This window comes from Amblyraja radiata, chromosome 1, assembly GCF_010909765.2.
Source record: "Amblyraja radiata isolate CabotCenter1 chromosome 1, sAmbRad1.1.pri, whole genome shotgun sequence".
In the NCBI taxonomy this organism is placed as follows: Eukaryota; Metazoa; Chordata; class Chondrichthyes; order Rajiformes; family Rajidae; genus Amblyraja; species Amblyraja radiata.
In genome coordinates, this window is record NC_045956.1 from 124,864,959 (window position 1) to 124,884,067 (window position 19,109).

General features: G+C 43.6%; 1 protein-coding gene across 1 annotated transcript in view; it reads right to left on the reverse strand.

The window, feature by feature from the left end:
• Nucleotides 1–19,109, reverse strand: part of map3k1 (mitogen-activated protein kinase kinase kinase 1) — a 93,017-nt gene that overhangs the window by 25,923 nt on the left and 47,985 nt on the right. Inside the window, exons 6-10 of the mRNA XM_033030301.1 lie at nt 18,480–18,628; nt 17,660–17,781; nt 10,367–10,448; nt 8,979–9,129; nt 8,395–8,685 (exon numbers count right to left, since the gene is read on the reverse strand). Of these exons, the coding sequence (XP_032886192.1) occupies nt 8,395–8,685; nt 8,979–9,129; nt 10,367–10,448; nt 17,660–17,781; nt 18,480–18,628 (795 nt within the window). The remainder of the gene's footprint in view (nt 1–8,394; nt 8,686–8,978; nt 9,130–10,366; nt 10,449–17,659; nt 17,782–18,479; nt 18,629–19,109) is intronic.

Consider the following 19,109-nt stretch of genomic DNA (forward strand, 5'->3'; position numbering starts at 1 on the left):
CAAACGGTGTTTGTGGAGGCAGAACTGGTCGATGCTTTCAAGGTCAGAGGTAGTGTAACTCAATGACGAGAGGGCATAGGTTTAAGGTAAGGGGGGGAAAGATTTAGTAGGAACCCGAGGGGTAATAAATTTATTTAAAACACAAAGCTGGTGGGTCAATGGAATGAACTGTCGGAAGATGTAGTTGAGGCAGGCATCGTTGCAACATTTAAGAAGCATTTAGACAGGTACATGGATAGGATAGGTTTGGGAGGGATGTGGGCCAAATGCAGGCAGGTGGGACTTGTGTAGATGAGGCATGTTGGTCAGCGTGGACAAGTTGGGCCTGTTTCCACGCTGCACGACCATGGCTATTCCATACACCCTACTTTCCCAGGCACACTAATGAGGCAAATTAGACCTGGTCTGAGCATGAAGTTTCCAAGTGTTTAAAAAATTTTTTTTTAATACTAGTAGAACACCTTTGTGGCATTATAAATATTTTACAAAATATCTACTTCGCTGTAAGCATAGGATCATTCCGATGAAGGGTATTTGATCTTGCACATCAACTTGCAAGGCTTACAAGACATTCATAGAAACATAGAAAATAGGTGCAGGAGTAGGCCATTCGGCCCTTCGAGCCTGCACCGCCATTCAATATGATCATGGCTGATCATCCAACTCCGTATCCTGTACCTGCCTTCTCTCCATACCCCCTGATCCCTTTAGCCACAAGGACCACATCTAACTCCCTCTTAAATATAGCCAATGAACTGGCCTCAACTACCTTCTGTGGCAGAGAATTCCAGAGATTCACCACTCTCTGTGTGAAAAATGTTTTCATGCTGGACACTGTAGCTGAAGAACACACAACTGATCATTAATTAAGGAGAATGTTGCACTGCTACAGCTCAATGTATGTCCATGAATGTGGTCTTGTGGACAGAAAAGGCTGGCTCTTTGTGTTCTATGTAAAAACATTTTACTTGATGTACGACTGACATTTTCTAATACCAAACAATAATTTTTCATAGATATTGGCTTTATATGCCTCAGTGTTCCTACTTAATACAGCATATAGCACCATACAAATGTACAACAGAAAAGCCATTCTGTAAGGCATGTGTTTGCAAACCTAAATGAACAATGCTTTTCAATGTTCCTGCATGCCAACCCCTCTAAATAAAATGCCACAAGCAAATGTCAGCCTCAGTAAAAGACTGAGAATTCAAAAGGACAGGGTGGACAATACCAAACAGGAACGATTGGGTTTCAAATTTCACCCTTCTAACCGAACAAAAGGCATAAATGCTTAGCTAAAATGATTCCCATCTTTTACGTGGACTCATTAAGTAAGACCTTTGTTTGACTATTTCACAAAATAATGATAAACTTTGGTTTTAATTTTAGCAAGTATCATAGAGCCCGACAAAATTGAAATTGTTACTTTATTTTTCTGTCGAGAGATACCGAGTATATTCTGCAAGGCATTTCACAATCTAAAATGTGCAAAAGTAAATTAAAAATCTAGCAGGTTGGATGTCTTCTGCCTTAGCCAATTTCAATTCTAAACTGCTTGGTATCAAAATGTGACCTATTTCAATCAGGTGTTCAAAAACACCTCCTTTGTTTTGTTCATACATTCCCTTTCATTTTTCTGTATATTAAACATTCCAAAGGACTTCCAACTTCTTTTTAAGTTGAATGATCTATTTGTCAAATGACACATGCACAAACAATAGGAGATGGGTCTCTGCCTCTCAAGCCCACCCTGCCATTCAATATGATCATTTGTCATCTGTGTCAATCAACATGTCAGTTCCCTCAATTCTTTGATCTTTTAAAATACTTGCCTAATGATTAATGTTGTCAAGCTGGAAACGGTACAGAGAACATTTACGAGGATGTTGCTGGGACTAGAGGGTCTGAGCTACAGGGAGAGATGAGTAGGCTGGGACTATTCCTTGGAGCGCATGAGGATGAGGGGTGATCCCATAGGGGTGTATCATGAGAGGAATAGTTTGGGTAGACACATACAGCAGGGCTGCCAACTCTCACGCAGTGAGCGTGAGACTCACACATTTGACGAAATTCTCATGCTCTCACGCTGATGACAGAAGTACTCACGCTCAAAATTAAAAAAAAATATATAAAGTCACACTCGCTCCCTCGCAATTTCTCACTCTCAACTCTCACCCGATGTTGGCAGCCCTGCATACAGTCTCTTGCCCAGAGTAGGTGAATCGAGGACCAGAGGACATAATTTTAAGGTGAATGGGAAAAGATTTAATAGGAATCTAAGGGGTAACTTTTTCACACAAGGGCTGGTGGGTACATGGAACAAGCTGCCAGAGGAGGTAGTTTAGGCAGGTACTATCCCAACATTTAGGAAACAGTTAGTCAGGTACATGGATAGGACAGGTTTGGAGGGATATGGACCAAAACCCAGATAGGACTAGTGTAGCTAGGACATGTTGGCCGGTGTGGGCAAGTTGGGCCGAAGGGCCTGTTTTCCACATGACTATGATCTGGCCCCAACGACCCTTGGGGAATACCAGACAAATTTCTACCTCACCATTGGTAGTGAATCAAAGTACATTTTTGTTCACCATATCTTATATTAACAATCATGATTCCACTCTGATCTTAGAGGTGTCTAAAATCATGAGGAGAATTGATTGGGTGAATGAACAGAGTATTTTACCCAGGATAATAGAAACCAAACAGAGTACATAGGTTTCATGTGAGAGGAGAAATATTTAACAGGGACCCAAGGGGCAAATGTTCACTCAGAAGATGATGGGTACATTGAATGAGCTGCCAGAGGAAGCAGTTGAGGCAAGTACAGTAACAACATTAAAAAAAACTTGGACAGGTACATGGATAGTAAAGTTTTAAAGGTTTATGCGCCAAATGGGACTAGTTTAGTGGGACATCTTGATTGGCATGGACGATTTGGGCTGAAGGGCCTGTTTCCGTCCTGTACAACTCCATGTAGGTCCAACTGTTGAAATCTGCATTCTTGCAAACTAATACATAATTTCCAGCTTTTTATCCAAAGCCCCTGTTTGCACTATAGTCTGTAACCATCTTTCCAATAACCCCTACAAAAAGGTTGCCACTTCAAATTAATGCATCAGAACTGCACTGACCATGTCATAATAACAAAACTGCTCATCGTCAAAGTCACACCCTTCAAAATCAGGTCCTTTTGCCTCCATCGCATGCTGATAATTGAGTACTGGTAGTTTAGCTATTACATGTTCCCATAACATAAATTGGATACAATGCAAGCAATGAATTGGGGAGCATTACTTGCATTACATCCACAACATGAGTATTTTCAGAATGAAACTAACGCCTTATAGCAGAACTACCCTTTCCAATTGTATTAATTCCATCACTATGTCCTATATCCTCCTTAACGATTCAAGTATTTCTCTAGAAAAAAAAATTGTGGGGAAAATTGTGTATCCAATTTATCTCAAAACTGTTTTAGACACCTCTGCTATCAAAGCTGTAAATGATATCATGTGCGTGTTAGTCACCTCTCCTTCTTTGTGCAGCTCTCCAATCCTCCATTTTGGTGGGATGACTTTCCTGGTTTACATTCTGCTGATCACAGAACCAGCAGCAACAGCTTTATTTAACCCAATCTCATTCATCCTCACGGTTTCTACGGCACACTTCCAATCATGATGATTCCCACATAGATGCTGATGGCTTTTTCCCTATAGACCACACATTGTCACCAATTACCAATCCACTGCTTCATCATTCAATAGCTGACATTTCCATCTTCTTTGGATCCCATCACGAACTCTGATCTAGGTCACTGACCCAATTTCTATCCAAGACCAAACCAAATAGTTTGAACCCCAGGCATCATAGCTGACCATGGGACAAGTTTCCAACAACAAATAAGATGGTGCCAGAGAATGGCGATATTTTCCTCTTAAAACAGCCTTTTATAATTGGTTCTCCTTACTATCTATCCGTCACTCCACTGAGAGAGTAATTAGTTTCAGCATTGAATGTCTATTTCAGAGGAACTCTCAGAACTACAAATCTTTACTCGATTTGATGTGAGCAGCACAGCCGAGCGTGGATTTCAGGGGTGGGGGGTCCCTCCAAGTGAGGCTGAAACAACATGTCCATCATGCCCTCCTCAGCATACCTCCAGCTAAAGTTCAATCAATTGAGAATAAGCATGAAGTGCTTAGGCCAAAGCTAGTTGCAAATGGACATTAGGGGCTGCTGTGTTTGTTCACTGAAACCTGGCTCACCACGACTCACCAATACAACCTGAGGGTTTCGCAATTTGCAATCCTCAGATAAAGGGGAAAGGCGGCAGAGTCTGTTTTTTGGACAATGCTTTGTGGCACAATGAGCTGATGATCTTAGCTTAATTTTGTTCCCCTATCCTGCAATACAGCTCATAAAAAACTATCTCTTATTTACTAAGGGGATTCACTTCTCCCATCTTGTCAGTGGTCTACATAACACTGCAAACCAATGGACAAATTATACTTGGATGACTACTCTAAAGATTGCAAATCCTGGTGCCCTCCCTGTTCATCATAGCTGGTGACTTAAATCATGCTCACTTCAGGAATTAACTTCTCAAATACCACCAGCATAACAACCCACATGAGGTAAGAGTTAACACTCTTAAACATTCTGCACCACCATCAAGTTGGCTCATCGCTTGCCCTGATTTCAGCCTGTCTGGTTATCTGTTGGTGCTATACCTGCCAGTTTACAGAGACTGAAATGCAAGGTACCAACAAAAATAATAATACAGTAGTGGCCCGAGGAAGCCAAGGGTCCATTTTAAAACTGCCTTGAGTCGATGGACTGGAATACATTCAAGACCACTTCAACGAGCCCAAGTAGGAATACTTCAGTAGTTTCATCAAGAAACCGAGAAATGCATTCTGACATACACACTAATTGTCTATCCTAACCAGAAACCTTGGATGAACAGGGAAATTCATTCTGCTAAAATCTGGATCCAGGGCTGCCAAAAAAGGATGATCCCGCATTCCACACGGTGGCCAATAACAATCTCTGCAAAGCTATCAGGAACGCCAAGAAAGACTTCCAAAACAGGCTAGAGTCTTAAATGTAATCAAATGAATGCCGGACAAATGTGACAGCCTGAATACCATTATGGACTGACTACAAGTCAAATCAGGAACATCTTCAGCATCAACGCATCTCCACTGGAAAAGCTTGATGCCTTTTACACCAGTTCGAACAGGGAAGTAAATCTCCACTTAGGTGCATCTCAATAGTTACTTTATAGTCACATGTATCTTGTGAAACTTTGCGTACAACCCAATAAAATCATACTCTACCAAAGCAGAGTAAATAGCTACTATTGTAGTGCAAAAAGAATAGTAGATTTGTTCCAAGACATTCCCGCTGGCTCTGTCTCATACAACTCGGTGGCAGGTCAGGTCTGCTTTTACAAGGATAAACTCTCAGAAATGACCAGCCCGAATGGAGTCCCTGAACAGATTCTGAATTTTTGTGCCCATCAACTGGCCAGTCTTTGTCAATCTCTTCTTTCCCCAATTACTTCACAGAAACCTCAATCATCCCCATTGCCAAGAAAAATAAAACCACCTGCCTCAATTACCACCACCCAGTAACTCTAACATCAATCGCAATGAAGTGCTTTCAAAGACAGGTAATGGCCCACATTTGCGGTGTTTCGTTTTGGCAGCGGGATTGGTCCAACCGCAAGCAAAATAGGTTGAGGCTGTTTACAGTTGATATTTGTTTTTATTTAATGGAATGAGAATTGAGTTGAAATATGTAATTGCATGTGGAACTGCATTTAAAACTGTAATTAAATTGACAATTGACTGTTTATAAAAGTGTAGAATATATACATTTTTTAAATGAACTGTTATTACATCTCATTTAAGAAGGAACTGCAATGCTGGAAAATCGAAGGTAGACAAAAATGCTGGTGAGGCAGCATTTATGGAGCGAAGGAAATAGGCAACGTTTCGGGTCGAAACCCTTCTTTGTGACTGATGTGAGGGTGGGGCGGGAAGAAGAAAGGAAGAGGTGGAGCTAGTCGGCTGAGGGAGAGCTGAGAAGGGGAGGAGAAAGTAAGGACTACCTGAAATTAGAGACGTCAATGTTCATACCGCTGGGGTGCAAACTGCACACCCGAAATATGAGGTGCTGCTCCTCCAATTTACGGTGGTCCTCACTCTGACCATGGAGGAGGCCCAGGACAGAAAGGTCGGATTCGGAATGGGAGGGGGAGTTGAAGTGCTGAGCCACCGGGAGATCAGGTAGGTTATTGCGAACCGAGCGGAGGGGTTCGGCGAAGCGATCACCAAGCCTACGCTTGGTCTCACCGATGTAGAGCAGCTGACATCTAGAGCAGCGGATGCAATAGATGAGGTTGGAGGAGGTGCAGGTGAACCTCTGTCGCATCTGGAAAGACTGCTTGGGTCCTTGAATGGAGTCAAGGGGGGACGCAAAGCCACAAATGTAGCATTTCCTGCGGTTGCAAGGGAAAGTGCCAGGAGAGGGGGTGGTTCGGGTGGGAAGGGACAAATTGACCAGGGAGTTATACCTGATAGATATGGGAGTCAGGGAAGTGTAGTCCAGATAGCCATGGGAGTCATGGCTATCTGGACTACACTGACTCTCATGGCTATCTGGACTACACTTCTTCCCACCCTGCTTCCTGTAAGGACTTTATCCCCAACTCGCAATTCCTCCGTCTACGCCGCATCTGCACCCAGGATGAGGTGTCCACACCAGGGCATCGGAGATGTCCTCATTCTACAGGGATGTAGATGAGGCTCATATAGATGAGGCTCTCACAAGGGTCTCTCCTATACCCCGTAACTCTGCTCTCACTCCCCATCCCCCCACGTAACAAGGGCAGAGTCCCCCTTGTCCTGACATTCCACCCTCACAGCCGTCACATACAACAAATAATCCTCCGACATTTTCGCCACCTCCAACGTGATCCCACCACTTGATACATTTGGTATCTGCGACAAAGGTTCACCTGCACCTCCTCCAACCTCATCTATTGCATCTGCTGCTCTAGATGTCAGCTGCTCTTCATCGGTGCGACCAAGCGTAGGCTTGGCGATCGCTTCGCCAAACACCTCCGCTCGGTTCGCAATAACCAACCTGATCTCTTGGTGGCTCAGTACTTCAACTCCCCCTCCCATTCCGAATCCGACCTTTCTGTCCTGGGCCTCCTCCATGGCCAGAGTGAGGACCACCGTAAATTGGAGGAGCAGCACCTCATATTTTGTTTGGGAGGTTTGCACCCCAGTGAACATTGACCTCTCAATTTCAGGTAGTCCTTACTTTCTCCTCCCCTTCTCAGCTCTCCCTCAGCCCACTGGCTCCACCTCTTCCTTTCTTCTTCCCGCCCCCTCCCCCCCCCAGACCAGTCTGAAGAAGGGTTTCGACCCGAAACTTTGCCTTTTTCCTTCGCTCCATAGATGCTGCCTCACCCGCTGAGTTTACCTTTGTTATAACATCTCAATTATTTTACTACCAGTGACTTTAGTTTATTAGCAAGCTTCCCATAGAGCAGAAGCAAGTGTCCTTTAGAAATATATACACACAAAATCCATTATTTTCTACTATTTCATTTTAAGTTAAAATTATGTGGTGGGAATGAGCCCACTGCTAAAAAAAAAGCACTGCACTCTCATTCTGGCCACTGGTGGAAAATTGAGAGGATGGACATGTGTCTGAGACCAAAAGAGTAATGGAAAAAATGTGTGGTTGCTCTACATCAATTTGCAAATGAGGTTATAAATAAAAACATACTGATCATTTCGAACGTAAACAAATTAAATAAATGTGAAAATGTTGCATAGGAAACTGCATTAAGAGTAGCAACTACTGCAAGAATATAGAGAATATGATGTTTCTCAAACAAATATTTTATGGTGGACATTAACTCATTAGAAATGGAAATTTATACATTTCCAATAAATTACGTTCTAATGAGATCTTAAATGTTTCTCTCAGCTGTTTTATCACCGTTCAAAAGAAAAATAACAAAATTCCAAAATTAAGTATTTTAAGATTGCTTTCTACCAGATAGGCATAATAATGAAATGGCTATCATAAAATAAACTCTACAACTCTAAGCATATACCTCATGTATCTTAGTGGCAATGATTTCAATTTTATTGGAACTGACTCGTACTGGTGTTCCAAGATATCTCTTCATTACATGAGTTTTTAAAAGATTAAATATTAAAAAATATGTAAAACTTATTTTTATTTCCCCTGCAATCTAATGGTGGGGTTTTAGATGCCATTTCACAATATATTTTGAAATTAGTGTCCAGTTCTGGGATGTTATTGATTTTGAGCATTTGAAATAGTAAGTTACTAGTATCTTACCAGTGCAGCAACATAAACTTTGTAGACTGGATCAGCACAGACCATTGAGAGTACACTGCAACATGATTCCACCACGACGTCTCCTGAGATATCAGTCTGAGATGCTCCATTGGCTCCCATTAGACTAGATCCAGTGTCACTTCCACTAATACAGGAGGAACTTCCAGAACGGATTTCACCATTTGCCAACAGCAAGGCACCACTAACATCATGTGAAAGACGTCTTAATGCCATTTCGCGTACATTCCAGTTCCGAGAAAAGAGACAGCTAACAAGTTCCATTCCAAATACCTAGACAAGAAAATAAAAAGCAGATTATAACTAAAAATCTACATAGTTAGAACACTTTCTCCAAAGATATTTTTAGATTAAAATTCATATTTTTTGCTCATAAATCAATGTAAAAAATGTCAATGCTAGTTTTACCTTGTGAACATCGTAAACTTGCAGAATGTAAGAAACTGGTTTCAAAACATTTACCATACAAAGCAAGGGGTGTGCATGTTTAAAATTCCAATGCATTCAACTGCCCTGCAATAACATTTTGCGCAAAATGTAGTTTAATATTTCTGTAGTGCCCTCACCTGAATCCAGGGTTCCGTCAGCTCTTTGTAAGAGTGTGGAATTTGTTGGACACCATAATGATGAAGACTAAAGTCACTGTCTTGCTGTTGTCTCTGTGCAGCTACTTCCTGTGGCTGATTCTGGACCTGTATTGAACTTTGAGATTCATGGCTTTAAAAAGGAAAAATAGAACCACGTTGTAAAATTCTGTGATAAAAATATACCAAATTAATTAATATTGATTAATAACTAGATTAATGCAAAGCACAAGCTCAGATTTTGCTGGCAAAATGTCAGCAAGTTGTGTTCTTCTGCATTTGACATCTGCAACATTTTACTAATGGTCAGCACTCTCTCTCTCTCTCTCTACCCTCCCCCTCACCCCCTCTTTCAATGAACTCCTCAGAGCTATTCCTTGCTGAGAATTCCAAGCATTCATACAAGGGAGTGATAACTTCTAAAAGATTTCAGAAAGTCAAAAGGCATTCAAACATGACAGCTTTTATAACTCTGAGAACAAGTCCTCAACAGAACCATCGCTGGACTGCTGAATGCTTTGGCCACCTATATCCAGATTACATATGGAAGTTCTGAAGAGATTCGGATTTTAGGCCTTTATCAGCAACATTTAGGCCTCTACCCCATTCTAGCTTTCAAAACACAGCGAAGGAATGAAAAGGCAAAAGCACAAAACACAATCTAAGATTAATGTACTACAGGTACAACAGGCAGTGAAGAAAGCTAATGGAATGTTGGCCTTCACAACAAGAAGATTTCAGTATAGGAGTAAAGAGGTTCTTCTGCAGTTGTATAGGGCTCTGATGAGACCACATCTGGAGTATTGTGTACAGTTTTGGTCTCCTAATTTGAGGAAGGACATCCTTGTGATTGAGGCAGTGCAGCATAGGTTCACGAGATTGATCCCTGGGATGGCGGGACTGTCATGTGAGGAAAGATGGAAAAGATTAGGCTTGTATTCACTGGAGTTTAGAAGGATGAGGGGGGGTTCTTACAGAAACATATAAAATTATAAAAGGACTGGACAAGCTAGATGCAGGAAAAATGTTCCCAATGTTGGGTGAGTCCAGAACCAGGGGCCACAGTCTTAAAATAAAGAGGAGGTCATTTAAGACTGAGGTGAGAAGACATGCTTTCACCCAGAGAGTTGTGAATTTATGGAATTCCCTGCCACAGAGGGCAGTGGAGGCCAAGTCACGGGATGGATTTAAGAGAGTTAGATAGAGCTCTAGGGGCTAGTGGGGTCAAGGGATATGGGGAGAAGGCAGGCAAGGGTTATTGATAGGGGACGATCAGCCATGACCACAATGAATGGCGGTGCTGCCTCAAAGAGCCGAATGGCGTCCTCCTGCACCTATTTTCTATGTTTCTATGAAGCAAATTTTCCCACCTGTGTAGTTCATGGGACTTCCATTTGGCTCTGCATAGAGGACAGATCAACGTTTCCCGATTCCTTCTGCATTCTTCTGCCCCTAAAATTGTCCAACAAAACTTAATATCCACGCAAGTGCAGGTCTTGAAAATAACCACCCCTCACACTAATATTCAGGTATATTATATTGCTTTAAACTTCAAGACAGTTTTATGGATCATTGCCTCCATACCACACCACAGGGTGTTGACATGGATAGAAAATTGTTTGGCAGACAGGAAGCAAAGAGTAGGAGTGAACGGGTCCTTTTCAGAATGGCAGGCAGTGGCGAGTGGTGTGCCGCAAGGCTCGGTGTTGGGGCCGCAACTGTTTACCATATATATTAATGATTTGGAAGAGGGAATTAGGAGCAACACTAGCAAGTTTGCGGCTGACACAAAGCTGGGTGGCAGTGTGAACTGTGAAGAAGATGTTAGGAGGTTGCAGGGTGACCTGGACAGGTTGAGTGTGTGGCAGATGCAGTATAATATAGATAAATGTGAGGTTATCCACTTTGGTGGCAAAAACAAGGGGGCAGATTATTATCTCAATATGGTTAAGTAAGGTAAGGGGGAGGTGCTGCGAGACCTGGGTGTCCTTGTACACCAGTCACTGAAAGTTGGCGTGCAGGTACAGCAGGCAGTGAAGAAAGCTAATGGAATGTTGGCATTCATAACAAGAGGATTTCAGTATAGGAGTAAAGTGGTTCTTCTGCAGTTGTATAGGCCTCTGGTAAGACCACATCTGGAGTGTTGTGTACAGTTTTGGTCTCCTAATTTGAGGAAGGACGTCCTTGTGATTGAGGCAGTGTAGCGTAGGTTCACGAGATTGATCCCTGGGATGGCGGGACTGTCATATGAGGAAAGATTGAAAAGACTAGGCTTGTATTCACTGGAGTTTAGAAGGATGAGGGGATATCTTATAGAAACATATAAAATTATAAAAGGACTGGACAAGCTAGATGCAGGAAAAATGTTCCCAATGGTGGGCGAGTCCAGAACCAGGGGCCACAGTCTTAGAATAAAGGGGAGGCCATTTAAGACTGAGGTGAGAAAAAACTTTTTCACCCAGAGAGTCTGCCACAGAGGAGAGTGGAGGTCAAATCACTGGATGGATTTAAGAGAGAGTTAGATAGAGCTCTAGGGGCTAGTGGAATCAAGGGATATGGGGAGATAGCAGGCACGGGTTATTGATTGAGGACGATCAGCCATGATCACAATGAATGGCGGTGCTGGCTCGAAGGGCCGAATGGCCTCCTCCTGCACCTATTTTCCATGTTTCTATGTAACTGTTGAGGCAATACATTCCAGAGTGAAAAATAGTGTACACTGCAACACTGTATACAGAATTCACACACATTTCAGCCAGTTGCATCTTATGTTTTGCTCCAGTATCGCTGATGATAAGGTAACCGGACGTGGTGCCGACGGACGAGAAGCCGATGCAAAGAAGTGGAAGCCAAATAACCGAATGGAAACGAAGCCGAAACGCCAAATAACCGAAAGCGTACGAACCCGAAACACCAACTAACCGAAAGGGAGGGACGCCTAAATGCAAACTAACCGAAAGGGCGGGACGCCTAAAAGCCAACTAACCGAAAGGCTGCGTTGCCTAAAAGCAAACTTACAGAATGGCTGCTCTGCCGATACGCCACCTACCCGAAAGGCGACGTCGCCTACAAGCCAACGAACCGACTGCCACTCAACAGAAAAGTCAAATTACGGACATGACGTTGCCGGGGTGCGGGACTTGTCAGCGGTTGGTCCAGATCTCCGTGTCCATCACATCATTGGTGGAGTCGGGAGGGTGGGGGTCATTTTCCCACACAAGCCATTGGTGACTGGGCAATCTGAACCCATGCACCAAGTTGTAAGCGGCCGAAGGAGCGCATCCCTCGGGACAGCCCCCACTCTGCCACGGCCGCCCTCCACCTCGTCTCCCCCGTGCGGCCGCACTGTGACGGGCTGTGGGTCAGGTGGAGCGGAGGTGTGGGACAGGCTGGTCCCTTCGCCCACCCAGTCACTGACCGCGATGCACCGTCATCGGACCCCAACCCCCACAACAGGGTGATTTCCCCCCCGACCCCCGGACCCTACCTCCCACACCGGGCGATTCACCCCCATCCCGGCCGCGAGGACAGATGGCTCGAGGCATAGTAAATCGCTTTTAAAACATGGGACACACACATTCCCTGGCGGGCCCATGACAAGTGTGCATAACAACGAACAGTTTTATCTCCTCCCACTCCCCCCCCCCCCCCCCCCCCCCCCCCCCCCGACAACACGAAGCACATTTTATTTATTACCATCTGGTTGCCGGCGGAACGCACACAGCAAGCTCCCACGCACAAAACACCAGATAATCTGTAAACTGTTTTAACAGAAGATGAACACAAATTGCTGGAGTAATTTAGCTGAACGTGCAGCATCTCTGGAGAGAAGGAATAGGTGGCGTTTCGGGTCGAGACTCTTCAGACTCAGTCTTCAGGTCAGAAGAATGGTCTCGACACAAAACATCACTATTCCTTCTCTCCAGAGATGCTGAGTTACTCCAGTTTTTTATGTCCATCTTTGATTAAAACAATTTACAGATTATCTGGTGTTTTGTGCGTGGGAGCTTGCTGTGTGCGTTCCGCAAGCAACCAGACGGTAATAAATAAAACGTGCTTCTTGTTGTCAGGCGGGGGGGGGGGGGGGGGGGGGGAGTGGGAGGAGATATAATTGTTAGTTGTCGTGCACACTTGTCATCGGCCCGCCAGGGAATGTGTCCCCCCCCCCCATGTTTTAAAAGCGATTTACTATCCCCGCGGCCGGGATGGGGGTGAATCACCCGGTGTGGGCGTCAGGGTCCGGGGGTCGGGGGGGAAATCACCCTGGTGTGGGGGTTGGGGTCCGATGGCGGTGCATCGCGGTCAGTGACTGGGTGGGCGGAGGGACCAGCCTGTCCCACACCTCCGCTCCACCCGACCCACAGCCCGTCACAGTGCGGCCGCACGGGGGAGACGAAGCGGAGGGTGGCTGTGGCCGTGGGAGAGTGGGGCTGTCCCGAAGGATGCGCTCCTGTGGCTGCTTACAACTTGGTGCTTGGGTTCAGATTGGCAACCTTTCGCAGCCTTTCGGTTAGTTGGCTTTTAGGCGTCCCGCCCTTTCGGTTAGTTTGTATTTAGGTGTCCCACCCTTTCAGTTAGTTGGCATGTCGGCTTCGTACGCTTTCGGTTATTTGGCGTTTCGGCTTTGTTTCCATTCGGTTATTTGGCTTCCACTTCTTTGCTTCGGCTTCTCGTCTGTCAGCGCCACGTCCGCACACAGCGTGATAAGGCTAGGCTACAGTACAGCAATCCAATTATTATTTGTTAAATGGCCTGTGTCAAGGGCGAAGGTGAACATCCGGAGGTGGTAGTGCATGTCGGCACAAACGATGTCGGAAAGAAGGGGATGAATATTCTGCAGCGCGACTTTAGAGAGCTCAGAAAAATGCTGAAAAGCAGGACCTCCAGAGTTGTTATCTCCGGTTTGCTTCCAGTTCCTCGTGCTGGCGAGAGCAGGAACAGGGAGATACGGGACCTGAACATGTGGCTGAGGAACTGGTGCACGGGGCAGGGAGTTAGATTCTTAGATCACTGGGATCTGTTTTGGGATAAGGGGGAACTGTACAAAAGGGACGGATTGCATCTTAACAGGTGTGGGACCAGCATTCTGGCAGGCAGGTTTGCCACTGCTACACGGGTGGTTTTAAACTGAATAAGGGGGGTGGGGTGTCGAATGGGATAGTGGAGGATGGAGTTAAAGGGAAAGGGTTTCTTAAATGTGTGAGCGTAGAGACAGAGGGGTGTAAAATGAGGGTAGAAGCAATAGGTAGCAAGGTGAAAAGTAAAAGTGGCAGGCAGACAAAACCAGGGCAAAAATCAAAAAGGGCCACTTTTCAACATAATTGTATAAGGGGTAAGAGTGTTGTAAAAACGAGCCTGAAGGCTTTGTGTCTCAATGCAAGGAGCATTCGTAATAAGGTGGATGAGTTGAATGTGCAGATAGCTATTAATGACTATGATATAGTTGGGATCACGGAGACATGGCTCCAGGGTGACCAAGGCTGGGAGCTGAACATCCAGGGATATTCAATATTCAGGAGGGATAGAGAGAAAGGAAAAGGAGGTGGGGTAGCGTTGCTGATTAGAGAGGAGATTAACGCAATGGAAAGGAAGGACATTAGTTTGGAGGATGTGGAATCGGTATGGGTAGAGCTGCGAAACACTAAGGGGCAGAAAACGCTGGTGGGTGTTGTGTACAAGCCACCTAACAGTAGTAGTGAAGTTGGAGATGGTATCAAACAGGAAATTAGAAATGCGTGCGACAAAGGCAAAACCATTATAATGGGTGACTTCAATCTACATATAGATTGGGTGAATCAAATTGGCAGGGGTGCTGAGGAAGAGGATTTCTTGGAATGTATGCGGGATAGTTATCTAAATCAACATGTAGAGGAACCAATGAGAGAGCAGGCTATTTTAGACTGGGTATTGAGTAATGAGGAAGGGTTAGTTAGCAGTCTTGTTGTATGTGCCCCCTTGGGCAAGAGTGACCATAATATGGTTGAGTTCTTCATTAGGATGGAGAGTGACATTGTTAATTCAGAAACAATGGTTCTGAACTTAAAGAAAGGTAACTTTGAGGGTATGAGACATGAATTGGCCAAGATTGACTGGCAATTAATTCTAAAAGGGTTGACGGTGGATATGCAATGGAAGACATTTAAAGACTGCATGGATGAACTACAAAAATTGTTCATCCCAGTTTGGCAAAAGAATAAATCAGGGAAGGTAGTGCATCCGTGGATAACAAGGGAAATCAGGGATAGTATCAAAGCGAAGGATGATGCGTACAAATTAGCCAGAAAAAGCAGCATACCGGAGGACTGGGAGAAATTCAGAGACCAGCAGTGGAGGACAAAGGGCTTAATTAGGAAAGGAAAAATAGATTATGAAAGAAAACTGGCAGGGAACATAAAAACTGACTGCAAAAGTTTTTATAGATATGTGAAAAGAAAGAGATTAGTTAAAACAAATGTAGGTCCCTTGCAGTCAGAAACAGGCGAGTTGATCATGCGGCAACAAGGATATGGCGGACCAATTGAATAACTACTTTGGTTCCGTCTTCACTAAGGAAGACATAAATAATCTGCCGGAAATAGCAGGGGACCGCGGGTCAAAGGAGTTGGAGGAATTGAGTGAAATCCAGGTTAGCCGGGAAGTGGTGTTGGGTAAATTGAATGGATTAAAGGACGATAAATCCCCAGGGCCAGATAGGCTGCATCCCAGAGTACTTAAGGAAGTAGCTCCAGAAATAGTGGATGCATTAGTAATAATCTTTCAAAACTCTTTAGATTCTGGAGTAGTTCCTGAGGATTGGCGGGTAGCAAACGTAACCCCACTATTTAAGAAGGGAGGGAGAGAGAAAACGGGGAATTACAGACCAGTTAGTCTAACATCGGTAGTGGGGAAACTGCTAGAGTCAGTTATTAAAGATGGGATAGCAGCACATTTGGAAAGTGGTGAAATCATTGGACAAAGTCAGCATGGATTTACAAAAGGTAAATCATGTCTGACGAATCTTATAGAATTTTTCAAGGATGTAACTAGTAGCGTGGATAGGGGAGAACCAGTGGATGTGGTGTATCTGGACTTCCAGAAGGCTTTCGACAAGGTCCCACATAAGAGATTAGTATACAAACTTAAAGCACACGGCATTGGGGGTTCAGTATTGATGTGGATAGAGAACTGGCTGGCAAACAGGAAGCAAAGAGTAGGAGTAAACGGGTCCTTTTCACAATGGCAGGCAGTGACTAGTGGGGTACCGCAAGGCTCAGTGCTGGGACCCCAGCTATTTACAATATATATTAATGATCTGGATGAGGGAATTGAAGGCAATATCTCCAAGTTTGCGGATGACACTAAGCTGGGGGGCAGTGTTAGTTGTGAGGAGGATGCTAGGAGACTGCAAGGTGACTTGGATAGGCTGGGTGAGTGGGCAAATGTTTGGCAGATGCAGTATAATGTGGATAAATGTGAGGTTATCCATTTTGGTGGCAAAAACAGGAAAGCAGACTATTATCTAAATGGTGGCCGACTAGGAAAAGGGGAGATGCAGCGAGACCTGGGTGTCATGGTACACCAGTCATTGAAAGTAGGCATGCAGGTGCTGCAGGCAGTGAAGAAAGCGAATGGTATGTTAGCTTTCATAGCAAAAGGATTTGAGTATAGGAGCAGGGAGGTTCTACTGCAGTTGTACAGGGTCTTGGTGAGACCACACCTGGAGTATTGCGTACAGTTTTGGTCTCCAAATCTGAGGAAGGACATTATTGCCATAGAGGGAGTGCAGAGAAGGTTTACCAGACTGATTCCTGGGATGTCAGGACTGTCTTATGAAGAAAGACTGGATAGACTTGGTTTATACTCTCTAGAATTTAGGAGATTGAGAGGGGATCTTATAGAAACTTACAAAATTCTTAAGGGGTTGGACAGGCTAGATGCAGGAAGATTGCTCCCGATGTTGGGGAAGTCCAGGACAAGGGGTCACAGCTTAAGGATAAGGGGGAAATCCTTTAAAACCGAGATGAGAAGAACTTTTTTCACACAGAGAGTGGTGAATCTCTGGAACTCTCTGCCACAGAGGGTAGTCGAGGCCAGTTCATTGGCTATATTTAAGAGGGAGTTAGATGTGGCCCTTGTGGCTAAGGGGATCAGAGGGTATGGAGAGAAGGCAGGTACAGGATACTGAGTTGGATGATCAGCCATGATCATATTGAATGGCGGTGCAGGCTCGAAGGGCCGAATGGCCTACTCCTGCACCTAATTTCTATGTTTCTATGTTTATGAGCATGCAAAGCAAAGCATAGACCACGTTTCAAACAATGATCCAGATTTGTGCACCATTATTTTAAAACTGACTTAAATGCGTTCAGAAAATGGTCATAGTAACTCTCATTTCAGAAGTTCCCAATTCAAAATAACTTCATATTTTTGAATTAATCTTTCAAATCACTCATGATGGTCACATGGGTTAAGTTGAGACCAAAATAACAGAGACTAGAAACTAGCAACCAAATGCAAAAATTAGAAAAGTTCATCGATTTAAATTTGCAAAACAAATCTGCATCATTTTTGCAAATATTTGGTCAGCCATACTTAAATAGAAATAGTCAGTCATCCTCAAATGTGCAAGTTTTCACATTCCATTTGTTAAAAAGTAAAACGTTGAAAAAGAATCAGAAGCTTACAGATTGACATGCAGTGATGGTGAAGTTTATTCCTGCAGCCTTCTTCACACACTGTTAAACTTTCCTCATCCAGCATATCCAGTAAACAAATGGGACACATTTGCTCTTCTTCATCCTTCAAGCTATAAAGGTTAAAATAATAATTTTATAGCTTCAGGAAAGTAAGTTTCAAAACTCTTCCCTCTGGATAATATACACAATCTCAAATAAATAATTTTTCCTATTAGAACTACAATTATCAAGTGACTGAGTTCCATTTAAAAGTTACTCAACAACATGGAAAATCAATTTTCAAATGCCCAAGAGTGAAAATGCATGTGATGGAAATATTTTTTAAATTTCAAGTGACTTTGTCTGGAATTAAATACGTGGCTCACTAGGAGGATAACATCTATTCTTCAAAAAAACATGCACTTAAGTACTTGCAAGAGGCAGATTTGCTTTAAGTCACTGGAAATGCAAATACTGTTCCCGAAGGAGGAATATGAGAGAAATAAGATAAAGTACTAGAGCGACTCAGCGGGTCAGGCAGCATCTCTGGAGAACATGGCCAGGTGATGTTTTGGGTCAGCACCCTTCTTCAGGAATATGAGATTTTTGAAGTTGAGAGAATTGTGGGGAGGGAGGGGCAAGAGAAAGATGGGGAGCAATGCAAATTAATAAAAACCTAATTGAATCTAATGTGTTTTGGAGTACCTGAAAGTCAAGTACTGCAAGTTCTTGCTTCCTAATGAGGACAAATTGTCTGCAATTCTCTTGATCTTTCCTCCTCCACTATGCTCCACAAACTTTCTTTAAGGCTATTTGTTCTTATACGTACCTATTTTCTGAATTGGATGTAGATGTACTGGATGAAGCAGATATATGCGAGTTAGACATACGGGAAACAAACTTTTGTATGGTACTACGTGATGGTGCCTTGATACGCGAGCTCCGTCTATTGTGGTACTTCTGAAACAGACTCTCCACCTTTTGAGAAAAAATAATTAATTCTTGACTTCTAAAACAGGCATTTCATTATATTTTGATTAAAACCTATCCTATTACATTACTTTGACGACTTTCCACATCATGTGTCTGAAAATGCACCCTTCTTCCTGAGCAGAGATTTCTCGTACATAATTAATCAAAGCCCTCATCAAGTCTGGCACATTTCCTCAGGAAGTCTTTCATAAATAGAACAGTTTTGGTATCTATAGCCAAAAAACACAATCCCACCCCCAAAAACAAATCTCACTCTCCAGGATAACCACGTCTGCAGCTGCTGTCCTTTTCTTCCTAAGCAATCCTTATCCATGTCCCATTGGCCCAAAGCACTTTTAATATTTTACATGCCAAGAGGAACAGCCTACTGTAGAATAGTGAAGCAAAATGCAGACATATCAAATCCTTTTCATTTGTTATTTAACTCGGTATTAAATCAACAGACCCTGATGTTCTGCATTATCAA